Genomic DNA, 21,641 nt, shown 5'->3' with positions numbered 1-21,641 from the left:
TTTGCGTAGAGCTGGGGGAGTTTTCCACGTAGATTAGCTGCTGTGGCTGGTGAAATATTACACCGCTGTTTCCACCGCTGTTGCCTTTCAAGCAGTCCAGAGGCAACTGACTGGTGGTGAAGCAGTGAGAAGCTGCTGCTGCTGCTGCTGCTGCTGCTGCTGCTGCCAGCTGTCACTGTATTATTGGAAGTCTTTAATAATAAATCAACTTGCTGTAAAACCTGCAGGCCTCTCCTGGATTTCAGTGACTTCAGCCCCATGGGGTCAGAGGTCAGTTGCTTCTCTCATCACTCTGTGTTTCCTTTTCCTCTGCTCAGATCCAGTCAGTTGCGCACTGAAGGACCCTCCAGCACGCAGATGTTTGTGGAGGTTCTGTGGTCCAACATGGTGGAGCGGAGGTCCATCCTGCTGCTCCTGCTGCTCCTGGACAGCGTGTCACAGCAGTGGGCGTTTCCCTTCAGCCCGTCGCTGGACCTGGACGTCACTCCCAGGACCACCGTCTTCTCCACAGGTGAGAGGCAGAGGGCCAACAGTGTTTTTCTCTCACTCCCTCACTCACTCTCTCTCTCACTCACTCACTCACTCTTTCACTCTCTCAGTCCCTCTCTCTCTCACTCAGTCCCTCACTCACTCGCTCACTCACTCACTCTTTCACACGCTCACTCTCTCACTCTCTCACTCACTCACTCACTCGCTCGCTCACTCTCTCACTCTCTCACTCACTCTCTCACTCACTCACTCTCTCTCTCACTCACTCACTCACTCTTTCACTCTCTCAGTCCCTCTCTCTCTCACTCACTCACTCACTCACTGACTCACTCACTCACTCTTTCACACGCTCACTCACTCACTCACTCACTCACTCACTTGCTCACTCACTCACTCTTTCACACGCTCACTCACTCACTCGCTCGCTCACTCTCTCACTCTCTCACTCACTCTCTCACTCCCTCGGCCAGGTGTGTTGACCTCCAGCCCAGTTTGAGGGAACCTGCATATGTCTCACCTCCCAGTAGATCAGCTGCTCGGTACCTCTGCTCTCCTGTGCTCTGATTGGCCCGTGCCTCAGCTCCTCCTCCCCCTCCTCTTCCCCCTGCTGCTGCTGCTACTGCCCTGCCGAGAGAAGTGGGACAGTTTTCCAGGTTGAACTTGGCTCCTCCCCCCTGCCGTCCCAGATCAGCGGCCTCAGCCGGAGGAGCAGCGGCTCTGATTGGCTCCTGGTGCAGGAGAACCGGGCTGAATCGCAGCATTTTGGGCCTCAGAGTGTGTTGACAGACACATCGGCGGGGCCTGGGTGCTGGCCCCGCCCACTGACTGCGGCAGAGGGGAACTCACAGGCCTCCAGTCCTCCCAGGACCAGGATCATTAGAGGAGAACCCAGTGAAGGGCCACCTCAGCTGGATTTAGCTGCAGAGTGTTGCAGCAGTGGGAGAGGAGGACAGGAGAGGTGTCTGCTGGGAGCTCTGAGAGCTCCACTCATCTCCTCCAGCAGGTTCCTCAGCCTGCAGCTCACACCAATGAGTGGTTCTAGAGTCAGAGAAGGGTCTGAGTCCTGGATATTGCTGTTGGCTCCGCCCACCGCCAGGACATTCACACACTCACACATTTGACTTCTCTCTCTGCTCCGGCTGAAGGCTGAAGGCCGTCCTTGACCCACTTTCATTGCAGAGTGTGTCAGCACGTGTCTCATCAAGTGTGTGTGTGTGTGTGTGTGTGTGTGTGTGTGTGTGTGTGAACAGTGTGCAGTGTGGCAGTCAGCCCTGATTGGATGCAGTGTGGTTGGAAGGTTGCTGTGATGGTGTGACGAGGGGATGAAGTGGAGGTGGAGATACAGGAGACCCATCATGAGTCCACCATGGCACCCAAGATGTCTGTGAATGTTCTCAGTCATCCAGGTCATCTTAAGGTAGAAGGGTTGAGTTTGGGAAACTGGAGCAACCTGGATCACAGGAACATGTCTAGCCCTCAACCCTTCTACCAGTAAGACCAGTAAGACCAGTAAGACCAGGTGAAATCATCATCATGACTGAAACTGCATTCATAAATGAAAGACGATCGTTCTTCTGGTTGATATCAGTGTTCTATCACCATCAGTCTCAACTGGTTGACTGACAGGAAGTGGAGGCTCTCCGAAGCTGTGTCTTCCTCTTGCATCAGGATCAGGATCAGAACCAGGCGTCCCACCAGTGGAGCCGGTGGGCTACATTGTGAGGCTCCCTGTTGGTGTCGATGCTTCTGGTAAATATAGTTCAAGCGCTTCAGCACCAAAGATGATGGTCCTCATTCTGCTGCCATCCTGAATCTCAGCGTCTGATGTTGCATCTTCTGAACACATGAAGGAAACTCGTCTCTTCCCAACTTCATGCATTGTCCAGTTGTGCATCACGGCTGCTTATATAACCTGTACATCCCCACACCTCCCCAACGGTGTGTGTGTGTGTGTGTGTGTGTGTGTGTGTGTGTGTGTGTCACACGGCCTCCATGGTGTGTCAACAGACCAGTGAGTCACACTCTTCGTTGACGAACGCACAATGCAGCGGATTGGGTCTGAATCTGGGTCAGTTGATTGGAGATGGATGCTGCGAGGCCCCCTAGTGGCCAAACAGCTGCTCTCTGGGCCCCCAGGGCTCTGTGAAGGGTTTGGGTTTCACCCAGTAACTTTGAAACAATGTGTGTGTGTTTGGGCTGATGGAGAGCAACTCCTGGAGCGTCTCCTCCTTTTCATGAAATATTAAGAGAGCAAAACATCTTCAGGCGGCTGCGACTGAAGGTCACCGTCACCCGGAACGCCAGGATGAGGATGAAACACGTGACTCTGCTGCATCATGGTCGCACATACCACCGTAGGTCAAAGGTCACGCCGGCGCCACGGATGTCTCTGACATCACCGGGTCCTCCCAGCGCCGTGTTTCCCAGAGAGGCTTCGTCACGCGTGTTGCCTCGGGCCTCCTGAAGGGGACGCTGTCTTTGTTTTTTCACGAAGCGTCATTTTCCCTCTTCCCACTTTGTGTGTCTTGTGTGAGTCTGTGTGTGTCCTGACCTTTATCTGTGCCAGAGGAGCTGCTGGTGAGCTTCTCACACTGATGGCAGTTGACAGTTGCACACAGCGCCCCCCGTGGATCACATTCAGAATGACGTGGCGCTGTGGCCTCACCGCCGCCGCAGGAAGCGTCAGCGATTGGCGGGAAAGTTGCGAGCTGACAGCAGCTGTTGGTCGACGGCGACGCACAGACCGAGACAACTTCCACCAACCCGTCGCTTGCACTGCAGTTTGGTGAGGAGGATCGAGTGGCAGCTGACAGCAAATCTGGGACAAACTGTTTCCTGTCAGCTGCGGAAGTAGAAAGTAGTGAACGGTGGAGTCTTCAGACCTGCCTGTCATCAGCCAGCAGGACCCTGTGACCATGTGACCCTGTGACCGTGGGACCATGTGACCATGTGACAGCCGCTGCGTGTGGAGGGTCATTGTGATGTTGTGAAATCTCCACAGGTTGTTGTGGTGATTTGTTGTTGTGCACGATGAAAGTCATCTTCTCTGTTGCCAGCAGCAACAGAGTCACTGAGACAGCAAAGGACCTTCTGTGACTGGGTGAACTGGGAACCACAGCACCTCCTACTGGTCTGACATCATCACTGAGTAAGCCCCTGGTGGTGGTGGTGGTGATGATGGTGATGATGATGATGATGATGGTGGTGATGGTGAAGATGATGATGACGATGATGATGATGATGATGATGATGATGGTCATAATGATGGTGATGGTGATGATGATGATGATGGTGAAGATGATGATGGTCATAATGATGGTGATGGTGATGATGGTGATGGTGATGGTGATGATGATGATGATGATGATGATGATGATGGTGAAGATGATGATGGTCATAATGATGATGATGGTGATGATGGTGATGGTGATGATGATGATGATGATGATGATGGTCATAATGATGATGATGATGATGATGATGATGTGATGATGATGATGATGATGATGATGGTGATGATGGTCATAATGATGATGATGGTGATGATGATGATGATGATGATGGTCATAATGATGATGATGGTGATGATGGTGATGATGGTGATGATGATGATGATGATGATGATGATGGTCATAATGATGATGATGGTGATGATGATGATGATGATGATGGTCATAATGATGATGATGATGATGATGGTGATGATGGTGATGATGATGATGATGATGATGATGATGGTCATAATGATGATGATGGTGATGATGATGATGATGATGATGGTCATAATGATGATGATGGTGATGATGGTGATGATGGTGATGATGATGATGATGATGATGGTGATGATGGTCATAATGATGATGATGATGATGATGGTGATGATGGTGATGATGATGATGATGATGATGATGATGGTCATAATGATGATGATGGTGATGATGATGATGATGATGATGATGGTGATGATGGTCATAATGATGATGATGATGATGATGATGATGATGATGATGGTGATGATGATGATGATGGGGTTTTCAACTTGTCCAATAGAGTGAATGTACCTGCCAGCTAAACCTGTGGTGCTCTGCAGTAACGTGTCACCTGTGTGCAGGTGTGACAGGCAGCGCCCGTTTCATTGGCCGGTCCAGGAACTACAGCACGCTGCTGCTGGAGGAGGAGGCCGGCCTGCTCTTCGTGGGAGGACGAGGAGCCGTGTACGCCCTCAACTGCTCCAACATCTCCTCACCCATCAAGCCCCCTGTGAGTCCATCATCCAGCCTCCTCACCTGAGCAGCCAGCTCCAGCCAGACACATTCAAGGTTCTGTTTTTACAATCCCCACCTCTCTGTTTGACCTTTGACCCAGATCGACTGGGACGCCTCACCGGAGCAGAAGAAGCTGTGTCTGAACAAAGGCCGGGACAACCAGGTACATATGGACCATCACCACCATCACCTCCACCTCCACCACCATCACCACCATCTCCACCACCTCCGCCACCATCATCAACACCACCATCTCCAGCACCTCCGCCACCACTATCACTCCCACCCTCACCTCCACCTCCACCTCCACCACCATCACCAGACATCTCCACCACCTCCGCCACCACTATCACTCCCACCCTCACCGCCACCTCCACCTCCACCACCATCACCAGACATCTCCACCACCTCCGCCACCACTATCACTCCCACCCTCACCTCCACCCCCACCTCCACCACCATCACCAGACATCTCCACCACCTCTGCCACCACTATCACTCCCACCCTCACCGCCACCCCCACCTCCACCACCATCACCAGACATCTCCACCACCTCTGCCACCACTATCACTCCCACCCCCACCACCACCAAACATCTCCAACACTTCCACTATTGCCACCTCCTCCACCACCACCACCTCCACCACCACCAGACATCACCACCACCTCCACCACCATCTCCACCACCACTAACAGACATCTCCACCACCACCTCCACCACCACCACTGCCACCATCACTACCACCACCATGCTGTGGCTTCTCTTTGGCTTTATTGGAATTTTCTCTGGATGTTTTTTCTCTTCTGTCTTAAGACGCAGTGTTACAACCACATCCGCTTCCTGCAGCGGTACAACGAGACTCACCTGTACGCCTGTGGGACCAACGCCTTCAGACCGCTGTGTGCATTCATAGTAAGAGCTGCCACTGAGGACTCTGTTCTGCCCCCGGTGACATCACTAACTGAACCTCCTCTCCAAAGGACGCCGAGCGGTTCCGCCTGTCCGGGGGCCTGGATGACGGCCGGGACAGGTGTCCCTACGATCCTGCCAAGGGCTTCACCGGCCTCCTGGTTGGTACGTCACTATAACTCCAACCCAGCGGGGCCCAGTGTTCCTGTTGCCACTGCTCTGTGGTCTCAGCTTTAACTTGAGTTTCACAGAGGAAAACTCTCGGCTCCGTTTTCCAAATACTTTAAATACTTTATGTTTTTTAATACTTCAGCAGAATGAAAAGCCAGACGTGACAGAATTAAGAAAATATTTTTTATCTAATTCCTTCTTTAAAAAAACCCCAACAACATTCCAGCCACTGTGGAATCCAGGTCACACACTCTGCTTCCTTCTTCTCACGTGTCCTCCGCTGACACCAGATGGCGAGATGTTCACGGCCTCGCAGTACGAGTTCCGCAGCTCCCCTGACATCCGCAGGAACTTCCCCTTCCCCACCCTGCGGACGGAGGAGGCCCCGACCCGCTGGCTTCTGGGTAAGAGGAGGACCAGCACACTGTGGTGGACTGGTCCACAGGTGGACTAGTCCAGACACTGAAGCCTTACTCTGGTTTCATGCAGACAGCGGTCCACCACCTTGTGTTCAGATGTGTTGTGTTGTGTTGTGTGTGCAGAGGCGGACTTCGTGGGCTCGGTGCTGCTGAGGGAGAGCATCAACAGCTCCACGGGCGACGACGACAAGATCTACTTCTTCTTCACCGAGCGGAGCCAGGAGCAGGCGGCCTACCCCAGCCAGACCAGAGTGGCCCGGGTGGCCCGAGTCTGTAAGGTCAGCAGAGGTCACTGGCAGCACTAGCATCACAATCACACCAGCGTGTGAGAACGTCTGGAGGCCAGTGAGGCTCCTGAACCACAGGGTGAAGAAGCAGACAGTAGGATCTTCAGGATCATCAGTAGGACCCTTAGCTGGGATTTTCAGCTGATTTTCAGTGGAGTCTTCAGCTGATCTATATTAGGATTGTCAGCTGGTCTACAGTAAGATCTTGAGTAGGATCTTCAATAGGATCTTCAGTAAGATCTTCAGTAGGATCTTCAGTAGGATCTTCAGTAGGATCTTCAGCTGATCTACAGTGGACTCTGAGCCTCTGACTGACTGCGGTGGCTGCGTTTCTCGTCTCTGTCCAGCAGCACTTCACTCAAAGTCAACTAAACCACGTACATACCTTTGCACCTTTTCCTATCCGCTGTCATGGAAACAAACCAGCTGCGGTTAACAGCATGATGAGTATATATGGTGTTCATGTGTTCAGACACTGTCACTGGACACCCTTGTTTTCCATAACCAGGCTGAGGTATTTAGTATTTGCGTTACCTCGTCTGGCACAAACTGTCAGCAGTCAGAAGGTCTGTGAGGCTCCTCCCACTGCACTGATGGAAGGAAGATCTGGTCTCCAGTGGTTCCTCTGATGCAGGATGAGATCCAGCTGAGGTTCCTCTGCTCCAGCATGATGAGAACTGAGGTTCTGAAGCTGCTGCCATGTAGCTGAAGACCCATGCTGTGTGTGTGTGTGTGTGTGTGTGTGGGTGTGCAGGGCGACTGGGGCGGCCAGAGGACTCTGCAGAGGAAGTGGACCTCCTTCCTCAAGGCCCGGCTGCTCTGCTCCGTCCCAGAATACGAGCTGCACCTCAATGTCCTGCGCAGCGTCTTCGTCCTGCGGGCCACCGACGCCGGCAGCAGCGTCCTGTTCGCCGTCTTCGGCCTGGAGTGGTGAGAGTCTGGACCTCCTCGCAAAACAGTGTCTGCGGGAGCTCCTGGTCAACCGGAACCAGTCTGGTGCCAGTCGGGCCGACCTCCTCGGGCCTCTTGACCTCCTACACACTTCACACACCCCACAACTAGAAGAACCGAGAGCAGGAGGCAGAATGACTCAGATGAACTCCTCTCATCTGGCCTGAATTGAGGTCAGTGGTCAGAGGTCAGAGGTCAGGCTCACCTGACTCCCAACGGAACGAGTCGCTTGATTGGTGACTCGCTGGGAGAGCAGTTTGATTCTGCATCTTGCATTGCAGAAGGGAAAAGCAGCCTGTCGGTGACGGCGCCCCCACATGGTCATTCTCAGCAGAGCAAAAAGCAGGAGAAACAGAGAGCTGCTGGGTTTCTCTGCTGCTGATCTGATGATGGGTGTTCTGGAGGCCCAGGAGCTCAGCAGGCCTCCCACTGACCACGGTCTGTCAATCAATCAATCAACCAACCAATCAATCAGATTGAGAGAGAGAGAGAGAGAGAGAGAGAGAAGCAGTCAGAGAGACAGAGAGGTCAACAAATACACACAGAGCTCTCATAATGTAGAAATAGATGTAAATCAATAAATCATTCAAGTAGAAATATGGGAAGACACACATAGTTATATGACAAATATAAATATAAAGATGTCTATAAATCAATGTTGATTTATAATGACACCTCAGATTATTCTCACAGTGTTCTCCTCTGACTGTCGGTTCCAGGAAGAACATCAAGGCCTCGGCCATCTGCCACTACACCTTCTCCCAGGTGCAGCAGGTGTTCGAGGGGCCTTTCATGGAGGTGCAGGACTCCAAGTGGAGGGAGTTCACGGGCAAAGTTCCTGAGCCCAGACCAGGATCTGTAAGGCCTCTGGCGTCAGGCCCAGTTCTGGATCAGGACCCGGATTCTCCGCTCAGCTGTCCTGTCTCCTGCAGTGCATCGCGGACCGGCACCGGGCCCAGGGTATCAACTCCTCCAGAGACCTGCCCGACAACGTCCTCACCTTCGCCCGCAGGCACCCGCTGATGGCCAGCCAGGTCCAGCCGGTGGGAGTGCGCCCCCTGATGTTCAAGCGGAGCGTCAACTACGTGAAGATCGCTGTGCACCAGGAGGCGGCGCTGGACGGAACGGTCTACACAGTGCTGTTCCTGGGAACCGGTGAGTTCTACTGGTTCTAGTCAGTCACAGTAGGACTGGACCAATCAGAATCCTCTGAGGGGAAGGAGGCGGAGCTACAGCCAGGGTTTAGCCGCTGCAGCTGGTCAGTCTCATGACAGCTGGACACGGTTCCTCAGTAGAAGAGTCCAGAACTGTTGGTTCTGGAGGCTCTGGAGGATCTGAAGGTTCTGGAGGTTTTGGAGGTTCTAAGGATTCTGGAGGTTCTGGAGGTTCTGGAGGCTTTTCTCAGCCGCCGATTGGCTGTGGCTGTAGAGGGTCCAGTCAATCACCTTCCATATGCTTTCTGATTGGCTGTCCCTCTTGGAGCTGGTGAGGCGATGATGCGATGACTTTCTTGTCTTCTCCTCTAGACGACGGTTGGCTGCACAGAGCAGTAGACATCCACGGGGAGATGCACATCATGGAGGAGCTGCAGCTGTTTGACAACCAGGAGCCCATTGAGAGTCTGACCATCTCCTCCTCGCTGGTATCTGCTTCTCTCTCTCTCTCTCTCTCTCTCTCTCTGTCTCTGTCTCTCTCTCTCTCTCTCTGTCTCTCTCTGACTCTCTCTCTCTCTCTCTGACTCTCTCACTCTCTCTCTCTCTCTGTCTCTCTCTCTCTCTCTCTGTCTCTCTCTGACTCTCTCTCTCTCTCTCTGACTCTCTCACTCTCTCTCTCTCTCTGTCTCTCTCTCTCTCTCTCTGTCTCTCTCTGACTCTCTCTCTCTCTCTCTGACTCTCTCTCTCTCTCTCTCTCTCTCTCTGTCTCTCTCACTCTCTCTCTCTCTCTGTCTCTCTCTCTCTCTCTCTGTCTCTCTCTGTCTCTCTCTCTCTCTCTCTGTCTCTCTCTGACTCTCTCTCTCTCTCTCTGACTCTCTCACTCTCTCTCTCTCTCTGTCTCTCTCTCTCTCTCTCTGTCTCTCTCTGACTCTCTCTCTCTCTCTCTGACTCTCTCTCTCTCTCTCTGTCTCTCTCTGTCTCTCTCACTCTCTCTCTCTCTCGCTCGCTTTGCTAATTTGAATTCCTTTTCAGTAACAGTTGTCGCACCTCTAGTTGTAATAAAGTGCACAGCAGCAGCAGCAGCAGCAGCAGCAGCAGCAGCAGCAGCAGCAGTGACGTGCTGGTGTTGTGTCCACAGCGCAGCCTCTACCTGGGCTCCAGCTCTGCTCTGGTCCAGGTGCCCATGTCGTCCTGCAGCAGGTATGACTCCTGCTACGACTGCGTCTTTGCCAGGGACCCCTTCTGTGGCTGGGATGGGAAGGTGTGTGTGGAGGTGTGGTCACGTTCACAGAGGTGAGGGAGCAGGCACACACACACACACACACACACACACACACACACACACACACACACACACACCCACACACACTGTCAGAGCAGCTTTTCAACAGCATCTGATCTGGCAGGGAACTTTGTCTCGGTTTCTCCTGTTGTGCTTCTTCAATCCATCCTGGTCCAGGTGAGGTCATCAGGGGCATCTCAGGAGCTCTTGGATGTTCTCACAGAGATGTGATGAGCTGACTGAACCTGGGAGGTTTTATTCTCCCACTCTGAGCTTTCTGGTGATCCTCTGGCAGCGTTTTTCTCTCTGTTCCATTCTGCCAGTAACAAGTGTATTGCCGCTGACCTGGAACTTCCTGTGTGTGACTTCAGGCTCTGACTCACTCTGAGGTTCTGATTCAGGTCCAATCTGACTCAAGACGTCAGCAGAGGGACCAGAGGCTGCAAGGAGAACTCAGGCAACGGTGCGTATCATCCCCTGGCTCACCTGGCTCACTTCCTCCCCTGCTGGAGTTCACATGGTGTCTGTGTCCTACATCGCCCCCTACTCTCACTATATAGTCACTATATAGGGCAGGCATGGGCAAACTATGGCCCAGGGGCCGTATGCGGCCCGTTAAAGCTTTTGAATCTGGCCCTTCAAAAACGCTAAGTATAATATAGTGTGTAAATGAAGTTATATATTCAATTATTGATGTATTTATTACCATCTGCTGATGGGACGCTTTAATATTGAGACAGCTGTTTGGCTAATGAGCCACTATATACAGTAGTGGCTACATAGAACTTCCTGTAGAGGGAGCCAGTGTGTGCTTTGGGACTCAGGTGTCCTCCTCCTCCTGCTCCTGCTCCTCCTCCTCCTCCTCCTGCTCCTCCTGTTCCTCCTCCTCCTGCTCCTCCTGCTCCTGCTCCTCCTCCTCCTCTTCCTGCTCCTCCTCCTCCTGCTCCTGCTCCTCCTGCTCCTGCTCCTTCTGTTCCTCCTCCTCCTCTTCCTGCTCCTCCTCCTCCTGCTCCTCCTGCTCCTCCTCCTCCAGCGCTGCACCGCCGGCGCTCGGTGCTGGCGGGGGACGACGTGCTGCTCCAGTGCGAGCTGCGCTCCAACCTGGCAACCCCTCGCTGGACGCTGAACGGCCGGGAGCTGCGGGGCCTCGGCCCGACTTCGGGCTACCGCCTGGGCTCGGACGGGCTGCTGATCCTGGGGGCCCGGGCCGAGCACAGCGGCTCCTACCGCTGCTTCGCCGTTGAGAACGCCGTCTCCGTGCTGCTCCGCCTTTACTCCGTCAGCGTGCACAGCGAGCCCCTCCCCCCGCCCACGGCCGACGCCCTGCCGCCCGCAGCCTCCAGCCCCGTCCAGCTGCCGTCCACCGGGGGCGCCACTGAGCGACCCCCGCCCTCCCCGACGACCACGATGCCTCCCCTGGACGACCTCCTGACCTCCAGTCGGTTGGAGGCCCTCTACCTCCCCCTGGTGGGGGTCCTGGGAGGGCTGTGCCTGGTGCTGACCGTGGTGCTGATCTACATCAGCTGCTGCAGCAGTCGGGCCACTGGCAACAGGAAGTTGTCCCAGCAGCAGGGCCTGCAGGTCCTGGGGGCCTCGGAGAGGAAGAGGAGCTCCTACCTGGAGCTGAGGACCATCTCCGGCCACTGCAACGGCCGCCAGGAGCGCCGCTCCCTCTCCAGTCCCTCCTTCGACTGCCTCGGCGACGATTTCTTCCAGGTGCTCCCTGGCAGCATGTCTCCGCCCCCAGCCCCGCCCCTTCCCACACCGCCGCCGCCACCCAGCGCGGACTACGCCAACGGGCTGTCGGCCACGCTGCCCGGCGTGCTGCGCAAGATGAACAGCAGTGGCGGCAGCTACGTGCTGCTGCGGCAGGGCGACCAGCAGGGGGCACCGCCGCTCTACCACTCCTTCACTGAGGAGCTGAACAGGATCCTGGAGCAGAGGAACCACAGCCAGCTGGACCTGCTGACGGAGCAGAGCTCCGTCTAGGACGTCCTGCACGCTGAGATTGCGGTGAGCTGTGATTGGTTTGCCAGAGCCGAGACTCCGCCCCCCAACGCCAAACACTAAACAAAAGCAATAAACAATAACGACGGTTGGCCGGTCGTCAGCAGAACGGCGTCCATCAGCATGATTGAGGCCATCAGGAGGTCACGTGACTGCAGACGGCCCAATGGAGCGCCATCTGCTGCCTGGTTCTGAAAGGTTCCTCCAAAGCTGGACAGAAGTTCTACCAGTTAATTCTCCATGTTTTACTATTTTGTTTCAACATTTTTTATTGTAGTTTGTGACAGCTGCCAATGTCCAGCAGAACAGCACGTTGAGCTTCTCATCTTCAGCTGCATCAGAGACACGCTCAGTGAACTGGGACCCGGAGTCGTTTCCCCTTGTGACATCATGACAGTCTGGCGGTGTGAGCTCGATGTTGATCAGACACGTCTGGTATTTGCAGCAGAGATTGTTTGTCGGCTCCAGCCAGCAGCACCTCCTTCTTCACTGACGCTTCTCATCCCCCTGCTGCCCCCTGCAGGCGCTCATCCTGCTGTGTTTAGAAGTGACTTCTGCTGCCTCTCCGTCCTCACCTGGAAACAGAAGCAGCTGCAAAGCAGGAGGATCAGACGGACGGAGGCGGTTTCTGGAACTGATTGTCTGCATCCTCCATCTTCTGCCTACTGACTTGGTTTCAGCAGATTTTCTTCTGATTGCGTGGAGCTGCTAATGTGGTGGTTACTCCCCCAGCCTGTAGGGGGAGGCAGAGTTCAGACTGGCTTCTACCCCGATGTATTGTGTGTGACCTGACAGTTATTTTGCTGCTGTAAAATATAGATTTCTTTCATGTTTGTCGGAAATAATGCCATCGCGTTCCATCCCATCACAGCGTTTGTGATAATATTCTGATGATTCCCCAGGTGATCTGGTCTGTGCCAGCCGTGACTCTGAAATGACTCTTTCCCATCTTGACCTCTTGACCCTTTAGTTATTTTACTGCCTCTTGTGGTGCAAAAAAGTAAATCATCATTGGCTGACCGACGGATAATAAACTGAGCATCCAGTGGCCACCAAGTTTAACTGTGTCTTCATAAAGACAACAGTAACTGTGTGTGTGTGTGTGTGTGTGTGTGTGTGTTGCCAGTCATCATGTTTGGAGGTTTCTCCTCAGTCCCAGGAAGGACTTTGCATCTTGGTCAGTATGTTGATGTCTCTGCTGTTACGTGGTCCAAAGACCTGGACTATGACTCCACCTTCTTTCTTGGTGGTGCTGCTGGACAGGTTGAGGTGGAGGTGGAGATGGTGGTGGTGTCCTTCAGCCTCTGCTCACTGCTCTGTTGTTCGATTTATTTCCGACTTACTTTATGAAGTTGTCATGCACCGTGTGTGTGTGTGTGTGTGTGTGTGTGTGTGTGTGTGTGTGTGTGTGTGTGTGTGTGTGTGTGTGTGTGTGTGTGTGTGTGTGTGTCAGCAGTCCTGAGAGCCAGTCAGGAAGCTACATGCACAACATGTTCACACTCGTCAGGCTGTTTTTAGCTGCTGCCCTCCACTGGGAACCTCCACCTCATTTATCAACATGTGGCCCTGTGACAGTGCAGTGTACAAGATCGGCCTGCAGGGGGCAGTGCAGCGTTTCAGACCACAGACGTCCAGGACTGCTGATCCGATCCCAGCAGCTCCGACAGGAACCAGATCAGTCCAAAACACAGTGAGCTCGAGCTGGTTCTGGTTCTGGTTCTGATCTGACTTGTAGCTCAGATGGCTTCTAACCAACCAACCAGGACTGAGGTATGCAAATGAGAGAGAGAGCGTCAACACAACTCTGACGACAATTATTTTAAAACGCAGCGTGACATCATCAGTCACATGACATTGTGACAAGTCAGTCACAGCTGTTCCTCCATTGACCAGCAGAGGGCAGCCTGCTGGGAGGAGTGGCAGGAGTCAGCTGACAGGAAGTGATGTGAGCTGTGGTGGAGAACATCAGCCTCAGGGAAAGTGGACCAAGCAGCCGCTGTTGGGGGCGGAGTCTCGTCCTCCAGGTGACCTCCAGCAGGACCTTCTGTCCTGTCGTCTCAATCAACAGGAAGTAAGAGGCGGGACCAGCGACAGCACTTCCTCCATCAGACTTTATTCCAACACAAAGCAGCACATTTCACACCAATCACGGACAACCTCGAGAGTCTCCGAACACACCGCCACCTTCGGTCACAGTCACGTGTCGGCCACGCCCCCTGGTGGCGGCCGGACGGCGCTGCCGGACGCAGGCCGGTGAGTGAAGGGGTGCCACTGGCCCTGGACGCTGGGACTGGCCGTGTGGAAGGGCTTCCGGATGCGGACCGCGTCCAGTCCCGCCTGGTCGGTCAGTTTGGTCAGCAGCTGTGAGATCTGATTGGACGTCTGGTTGGTGAGGACCTCCTCCTTCACGCTGCCGTTCACTGCAGCAGGACGACACCGAGCGGGTCAGAGGACTCAGAAACACACTGAGGCGTCAAAGAGCCGGCTCCAAGAACCGGTTCCCATCACTACGTCACACTGCCCCCTGCAGTACACGCAGCAGATGACATGTAGCGCCACTCACGGTATTCTGCCACGACTTTGGGGATCCTGCAGGTCTGAGGAGACACGTACACCACGGTGGACGCGTTCTTCCGGGCGTAGTCCACCACTCCGTCTTCAATAAAGTCCCTGAAACAAGAACACAGGCAGGATGTGACGTCACCACGGGGACCCGGTGGAAGTGATGGCAACATGGTGCTGGTCTGGCAGGCAGCAGCAGTGATGATGAAGGAATCATCATTGACACTGACTTGATTACACAAGTAAGTTTACTCTAAAAGAAGTCAAGCATGGATCAGGTGCCCACTAGGGCTGGGCGATCTTGGTCAAAAATAAAATCCCGATTTTTTTTTTATTTTCAATTTTCAATTTTTTTTTTTTTTTTTGCTGGTTTTAACGCCTGCTGTGGCTAGCTAGTGCAGATGCGAGTAAACATATGTAGCCAGTTAGCAGCTTCTGGAGGGGGGAGTAGGAATACGGTACCCAAGAGGCGCCAACCCGGAAGCATGAAAGAGGAAAATCGATTTTCCGATTTTCCTCTATTTGACATCAGTGCGACTAAAAATAAATAAATAAATAAATCTGATTTCGATTTAAAGTCGATTAATCGCACAGCCCTAGACTGCCCACTCAGGTCTCATAGCCAATGAGCTACAGCAGCTCCAACACCACAGGTGCAGCGTATTGCCAGATCTAATGACGAGATGCTCATTGTTGTGAGAGAACGGACACAACTGCGTCAGAATAAACGGGGCTCATGGTCACATGGGAAATGCTTGTATGGGGAGGATCACGAGGAATACGTTCAAATATATCACGTGGTGTATGGAGCTGGGTTCAAACCCTTTCTTCAGAGCAGCCTTGCTGCTCCCTGACAGGAGGGAGAAACTCCACTACAAACTACTTCCTTTAAAAAAAAATGCTACACGTTTTTCCCTGTCTCCTTGTACAGCGGCTCCTCACGTTTGTCACGAGATGTTTCACTAACAGAAGAACATGTTCAGCTGCGTCTGGATCCCAAGGACCTTCAACTCGATCTCAACGTGCTCCGCAACCCGGTTCACTTCACGTCACGTCAGCGTGTTGTTACCTGACTCCCAGCGAGCTCTGGCCCTTCCTGGAGAAAATGATGGAGATCCGTTTGAGCTGAGGGACGTAGCGGCCCACCCCGTTGTGGAGGACCGACTGCAGGAAGCGGCTGGGGAGTCCTCTGGAGGTCATCTCCGGCGTCCAGCGGCAGCAGCAGCAGCCCGTAGCGGCGCGGCGGTTCCTTCGTCTTCTACTTCTTCTACTTCTACTTCTTCTTCTTCGTCTTCTTCTTCTTCTTCGTCTTCTTCTTCTGCGAACAGAGCAGAGGACGAGCTGACGGGCGCCACAGCAGGAAGGTCCGTCAGCCGGAAGTTCCCCGGCGAAACACAGAAGATTTTAACTAGATGTACTTTATTAAACCCAAATTAGGAAACTACACTGTTGCAGCACTTTAAAAAAAAATGAAAGAAAGAATAAAATAAACGACCAGTCGTTGCAAAATCATTTAAATCAATGTATGTACAACAAACACCCAAAGCAGATGTGCAAAAGACGTTCAAACGGTGCACCGGAACCTTTCTGTTCTCTCCCCGGACTTGTTTTGAAGACGCACAGCGAGTGAAGCCCGGGCTGGAGGAGCATGGAGGGGGTCGCGGCCCCAGGATGAGCCGTCAGATGGACTTCCTGCCGCCAAACTTGGGCTTTTTTCTACCGAAACCTTTGACACACTGGCAGACTAAGTGACGGTTCGGCCGCCGGGAGTTTTTGTGGAGATCAGCAGGTTTTCACACCTTCTCGCGCCTTCGTCCTGACGTCCTGAACCCCTCTGCGTCCTGTTCGCTGCCTCTACTGATTCATTTTGTGTTTTTTTCACAGGTTCAATGTCAGTCTGGTGAGTCATGTGGAGCCGCCTGCTACAGAAGACTTCCAGCTGCGTCCTGCAGGTGGCAGCCTCGAGGCTCCTCAGGGGCTCCCTGGGGCCTCGGTGGACTGGACTGGTCCCTGCAGCTCACAGGTCCTACAGGAAGGATGCCGCGTCCACGGTGGAGCTCCCGCTCAGCCCCGTCACCGTCACGGAGATCAAGCAGTTCCTGCGCTCCAAGGACGTGGCCTTCCAGGACGGCTACAGCTGCCTGCACATCCAGAGCATCTTCACGGAGGCGGCAGCCAGGAAGGACACCTTCTCACTTTTCATCGACAAGACCACCGGTCAGTTCCTGTGCAAAGACACGCTGGTGGAGGGCAGCTGGGAGGACCTGCAGGACTGCGTGGAGGTGATGCAGAAGGAGAAGCAGGACTTCCTCAGCCCTCACGTGCTGCTCCGCTACTCGGAGAGCATGGAGGAGCAGGAGGAGCAGGACAGGGAGCTGAGGGAGGTGCAGAGGATCTGGTCCAGCGCCGTCCCCATGGGTGACGTCCCAGAGGAAGAGGTCCAGCAGATAAAAGCCATGTTCCAGGTATGATGGCGCTCAAGCAGGACGGAGATCAAGGTGATGGAGGCAACTTTAAAGGTCTAGTGTGTAAAATTTGGATTTATGATTTTTATATTGGTGAAAGCTTGAGATGCTGCCAGGAATACGTGAATAAAACCTTGCACTTGCAGTACAATGAAAGTCATTCAGTTTTCCTGCCTTCAACAAACGCACTCTCAGGCGGGCTACCTGAAGTCCTGGGCTTCCTTCAAAACTACACCGTGGACCTTTAATGTTCAAGTCTTTTTGTCCATTTTAGATGTTGCACATCTTTATGTTTCAGTTGTTGCTGTGATGTGAACCTTAGACAGGAAGAATAAAATTCTGCTTGAACTTAAGCTGGTGAGAAGGAACATGAGTCAGGAAGATCTGATCTCTTCCAGATCACAAAGATCTCCAACGCCACGCTGAAGAAGTTTGCTGTGCGGCTCTTCAGGCCCACCAGGAGCCTGGTCTTCCCCTGGTTCGGGGGTCCCGACTCCTCCCTGAAGGGAGTCAAGCTAATCTCGGCCCAGAGCTCCCAGTCCGGCGGCGTGACCTACAACCACGCCACCGTCCCCAGGGCCAACTCCTACCACAACCTGTTCGGCCTCCACCTGGTGGGTCGCCAGGACTCGGAGGTGGTGGTGACGGGACACGAGCTGGACGCCCTGGCGGTGAGTCAGGCGGCCGGACTGGCCAGCGTGGCCCTGCCTCGCGGCGTCAGCTGCCTCCCGCCGATGCTGCTGCCGTACCTGGAGCAGTTCAGGCGGGTGACGCTGTGGTTGGGTGGAGACATCCGCTCCTGGGAGGCCTCCAAGATCTTCTCCAGGAAGCTGGGTCTGCGGCGCTGCTCGCTGGTACGGCCCGGGGAGGTCCGGCCGTGTCCGGCCGAGGCGCTGGCCCAGGGAAAGAACTTCAGCCACATCATCAGGTCGTCCATCCCGGCCGCCCACAAGTCCATCGTGTCCTTCAAGCAGCTGAGGGACGACGTGTTCGGGGAGCTGGTCAACACGGACCAAGTGGCTGGAGTCAAGTGGAGCAGGTTCCCGGAGATGAACCGGATCCTGAAGGGTCACCGCAAGGGAGAGCTGACGGTGTTCACAGGTACCAGCAGATGGTCTAGTTCCACCTGTCCTCAGCAGAAGCAACAAAACTGAATGTGAGGCTGCTTCAGTCTCATGGGGCCGGTGAGGATGTTTAGATGCCTGCAAGGTCCTGACACCCTGAAGTGCTGTGCTGAGAGCTTCCTAGTTCAGGTTCTAGTTCCAGTCCTGGTTCCTGCCCTACTTCCTGTATTAGTTCCTGTACTGGATCTGGACTTTGTTCCCGTCCTAGTCCCTGTCCTAGATCCGGTCTGTGCTCCGGTCGTAGTTCCAGGCCAAGTTCCAGTCCTAGTTCCAGCCCTAGTTCCTGCCCTGGTTCCGGTCCTGGTTCCAGTCCTGAAACACCAACGACTCAACCAATCCAATCTTTGCTGAGGCTCAGTCGTGTTCACTTGTTCTGACTGTGTCTCTCCCACCAGGTCCCACAGGCAGCGGGAAGACCACCTTCATCTCCGAGGTGGCCCTGGACCTGTGCATGCAGGGTGTCAACACGCTGTGGGGCAGCTTCGAAATCAGCAACGTGCGCCTGGCCAAGGTCATGCTGACCCAGTTCTCCCTGCAGCGGCTGGAGGACAACCTGGAGCAGTACGACTTCTGGGCCGACAAGTTCGAGGAGCTGCCGCTCTACTTCATGACCTTCCACGGGCAGCAGAACATCAAGTAGGTTCCCTGGGTGGTGGACACAGAACCGCTCCACCCTGATTGGTCGGAGCGGAACGTCCGCTGTGTAGTTGGCATTCCCTGTGAGGTGGCGCCAGATGTTGAGAACCAGCAGTGGTGAAAATAGAATGGCTTTGATACCCGAGCTGACGCAATGATGCGATGCAATATCGATTCCTGACTCCTGATGTGTTGCCGTGAATCCTTGTGACCTCGTGACCTTGTGCACGGCGCCCCCCCCTCAGGACGGTGCTGGACACCATGCAGCACGCCGTCTACATGTACGACATCAACCACGTGATCATCGACAACCTGCAGTTCATGATGGGCCAGGAGAACCTCTCCGTGGACAAGTACGTACCGGACACCGATCCAACCTCTCAGAGCCGCTTCTTCACCGGTGACGCCGTGGGTCATGTGACTCCAGGTTCGCCGTCCAGGACCACGTCATCGGGGCCTTCCGGAAGTTTGCCACCAGCAGCAGCTGCCACGTGACCCTGATCATCCACCCCAGGAAGGAGGACGACGACCGGGACCTTCAGACCGCCTCCATCTTCGGCTCGGCCAAGGTGAGTCGGACCCTCTCTGGCCCGGGGGCCAAATTTGGCCCGTAGCGTTATTATATTTTGGCCCTCAAGGCAATGCAAAATCACGACTGGAGTTGGCACAACAACTCATACTACAAATCCCAGAATGCTCTGCTCAATCAGGACAGGACGGTCATTGGTCTCGTTGTTGTTGTTTTATTTTTATATCAGAAGGCAGCAAATGATAATCATATCTATTTTAAATTGGAAGTTTTATTTTTGCATGTGTGCAATATTAAGTTGAAGTCCATTGTGTAGCGTCAAGCTTTGCTTGTTCCGTGTGGTTGAAGCAAAACTTTCTCTCTGGAGGAACAGTTTTTTCAATAAATATCAACGTCCACCCGCGACTCTGTGCAAGTTTGACACCCTGGCGTAAATGCACGTGCGGCTCTGTGACACCGCCCCCTGCAGGCCAGCCAGGAGGCCGACAACGTCCTCATCCTGCAGGAGAAGAAGCTGGTGAGCAGCCCCGGGCGGCGCTCGCTGCAGGTGGCCAAGAACCGCTTCGACGGCGACGTGGGCGTCTTCCCGCTGGACTTCATCAAGTCGTCGCTCACCTTCGCCACGCCGGCCAAAGGGAAGCACCGTCTGAGGAAGGTCAACGCCAAGGTCGAGGGCGAGGAGGAGGCGGAGGAGGTGGTGGGAGGAGTCAAGAAGGAGAAGGCGGCCAAAGGCACCAAGGCTCCACGGACTGCTGCTCACTCTCCTGCAGCAGGAAGTGATGGGGTGAACAGGAAGTGAGAGTGCTCACCTGGGACCAGGTGTCGTGGCTCATCGTGGTCGATGACTGGAGTCCTTTGGTCATGTGATCGTCACATGTGAGGCTCAGAGCAGAGACGATTGGACAGATTGACCTCCAAGTGTTGGACTTTAGTTTCTGTTGAATAATGATTCAAAATAAAAGACCAGAGTTGAGTTTTGCCACTGAAAGACTGAAGTCCATGTTGTATATAACACAACCAGAACTATTGTATCTATTTGCCTCCTTCTGATTGGCTCTCACATATGACCGCTCTGTCCTTGTGAGATCCTGTGTTGTGACCAGCAGGGGGCAGTGTGTGTGTGTGTGTGTGTGTGTGTGTGTGTGTGTGTGTGTGTGTGTGTGTGTGTGTGTGTGTGTGTGTGTGTGTGTGTGTGTGTGTGTGTGTGTGTGTGTCGTGAGCGTTAAAGCCTCCAGCAGTTGTCGGTTTGAAATGAAACGTTAATTCTTTGGTCGGCTGCACAACCTGCTTCAGTATGTCGAACCTTTCAGGCTCCGCCCCCTTTATAAACCGTTAACTGATGCCAGAAGAGAACCACTTCCACTGGTGCTGACTGGAGGAGGAGGGGCCTCAGACTCACCAGGACGGTAACTCACAGTGGACTAGTTACTGCCAGAGGACGGACTTCTAGCAATCTAGTTAGTGGCAGTCTAGTTAGTCCCAGAGGACTACTTACTAGCAGTCTAGTTACTAGCAGTGTAGTTACTTCCAACCGACTAGTTGCTAATAAGAAGCTAAAGAAGGACGAAGCTGCAGCACTTGGAATGTACTTGTACTTGTCACCTGTAGTGAACTACAGGTGAACTCGCTGTCTCTTCCAAGGGACAGAAGGACCTCTGGACAGTCGCCCAAAGCTGCTTTCAGGTGAATCCTCCCCTCCTCCAGCCTTGCTTTGAGTTGATTCTGCCTCCGACAGGCACCGGAGTCTTCGGCGGAATAATTGCGCCGGAACAAAGTTTGGTGCGCTGCAGCGTCTGACCCAGACTGCTGCTAAAATAGGAAATGTGACAGAACTTCCTGGGAGCCGCTGGGTCAGAATGTGGGCCAGTGGAACTTTGCTCAGTCTGTCAGTGTGTCTCCACAGCAACAACACACACCCACCACGACCTCAGCGTCAGGACACCTGAGGCCACACACGCTGGCTGGGCGTGGCCTCTCCCCAGGTACTCTGATGGCATCTGGCCAGAGGGGGCGCTGCTGCGCCAAGGCAATCTGCTCAACCGTCCTGAAGGAAGAGGAGAGACACGGGGAAGGAGGGCTTGAGAGGAGGAGGAGTCAGATCCCCCTTCACACACACACACACACACACAAAGACACAAAAGAGGCAAGACGGCGGGAAAGAGAGCAGCAGTTGTCTGAAAGAAGCTCCGCCCACCTAATCTGCTCAGCCTTTTGGAGGCAGCAGCAGCAGCAGCAGCTGAATCGATGCTTCATCTGCATTAACACACTCACATAAGCTGATTAGGCAACGGCAGCCAGACTGAGTCCTGCAGCGTCCCTGGAGGAGAGCCAGCCGGTCAGCAGTCCTAGAAGAAGGTCCTGGAGGTCTGAGCTGGAGGTCTGAGCTGGA

The 21,641-nt window shown here is 54.0% G+C and overlaps 4 protein-coding genes across 8 annotated transcripts in view; 2 read left to right on the top strand and 2 right to left on the bottom strand.

Moving 5' to 3' along the window:
• dydc2 (DPY30 domain containing 2) overlaps positions 1 to 21,641 on the bottom strand; it is a 61,011-nt gene that overhangs the window by 21,009 nt on the left and 18,361 nt on the right. The window lies entirely within an intron of this gene.
• Positions 321 to 13,117, top strand: sema4gb (sema domain, immunoglobulin domain (Ig), transmembrane domain (TM) and short cytoplasmic domain, (semaphorin) 4Gb). Its single transcript, XM_076040545.1, has 14 exons — positions 321 to 511; positions 4,601 to 4,749; positions 4,855 to 4,917; positions 5,570 to 5,668; positions 5,737 to 5,830; positions 6,127 to 6,240; positions 6,379 to 6,533; positions 7,297 to 7,472; positions 8,213 to 8,351; positions 8,426 to 8,648; positions 9,020 to 9,135; positions 9,786 to 9,940; positions 10,331 to 10,392; positions 10,963 to 13,117. Exons 1-14 carry the CDS (start codon positions 358 to 360, stop codon positions 11,916 to 11,918), a joined length of 2,655 nt encoding a protein of 884 aa, XP_075896660.1. The 5' UTR covers positions 321 to 357; the 3' UTR covers positions 11,919 to 13,117.
• Positions 14,030 to 15,868, bottom strand: mrpl43 (mitochondrial ribosomal protein L43). Its single transcript, XM_076040571.1, has 3 exons — positions 15,568 to 15,868; positions 14,500 to 14,606; positions 14,030 to 14,356 (listed from the first exon to the last, which is right to left on the bottom strand). The coding sequence occupies exons 1-3, from the start codon at positions 15,696 to 15,698 to the stop codon at positions 14,133 to 14,135; spliced, it is 462 nt and encodes a 153-aa protein (XP_075896686.1). The 5' UTR covers positions 15,699 to 15,868; the 3' UTR covers positions 14,030 to 14,132.
• On the top strand, positions 16,075 to 20,240 carry twnk (twinkle mtDNA helicase). The gene is made up of 7 exons (XM_076040546.1): positions 16,075 to 16,287; positions 16,383 to 16,963; positions 17,362 to 18,064; positions 18,483 to 18,723; positions 18,969 to 19,076; positions 19,151 to 19,292; positions 19,722 to 20,240. The coding sequence occupies exons 2-7, from the start codon at positions 16,406 to 16,408 to the stop codon at positions 20,049 to 20,051; spliced, it is 2,082 nt and encodes a 693-aa protein (XP_075896661.1). The 5' UTR covers positions 16,075 to 16,287; positions 16,383 to 16,405; the 3' UTR covers positions 20,052 to 20,240.

This window comes from Nelusetta ayraudi, unplaced genomic scaffold (assembly GCF_046127955.1).
Source record: "Nelusetta ayraudi isolate G7.1 ecotype Tasmania unplaced genomic scaffold, CSIRO-AGI_Nayr_v1 ptg000061l, whole genome shotgun sequence".
Taxonomy (NCBI): domain Eukaryota; kingdom Metazoa; phylum Chordata; class Actinopteri; order Tetraodontiformes; family Monacanthidae; genus Nelusetta; species Nelusetta ayraudi.
The sequence above is the reverse complement of the archived record's forward strand: the minus strand, read 5'-3'. Positions and strand labels throughout refer to the sequence as shown.

Coding starts and splice junctions, on each gene's coding strand:
- sema4gb (XM_076040545.1), top strand. CDS start 358: ATGTTTGTGGAGGTTCTGTGGTCCAACATGGTGGAGCGGAGGTCCATC. Junction 5,669..5,736: donor GACCGCTGTGTGCATTCATA/GTAAGAGCTGCC, acceptor TCCTCTCCAAAG/GACGCCGAGCGGTTCCGCCT. Junction 9,941..10,330: donor GTGTGGTCACGTTCACAGAG/GTGAGGGAGCAG, acceptor GTTCTGATTCAG/GTCCAATCTGACTCAAGACG.
- mrpl43 (XM_076040571.1), bottom strand. CDS start 15,698: ATGACCTCCAGAGGACTCCCCAGCCGCTTCCTGCAGTCGGTCCTCCAC. Junction 14,607..15,567: donor CAGAGCTCGCTGGGAGTCAG/GTAACAACACGC, acceptor TTCTTGTTTCAG/GGACTTTATTGAAGACGGAG. Junction 14,357..14,499: donor CAAAGTCGTGGCAGAATACC/GTGAGTGGCGCT, acceptor GTCCTGCTGCAG/TGAACGGCAGCGTGAAGGAG.
- twnk (XM_076040546.1), top strand. CDS start 16,406: ATGTGGAGCCGCCTGCTACAGAAGACTTCCAGCTGCGTCCTGCAGGTG. Junction 16,964..17,361: donor AGATAAAAGCCATGTTCCAG/GTATGATGGCGC, acceptor GATCTCTTCCAG/ATCACAAAGATCTCCAACGC. Junction 18,065..18,482: donor AGAGCTGACGGTGTTCACAG/GTACCAGCAGAT, acceptor CTCTCCCACCAG/GTCCCACAGGCAGCGGGAAG.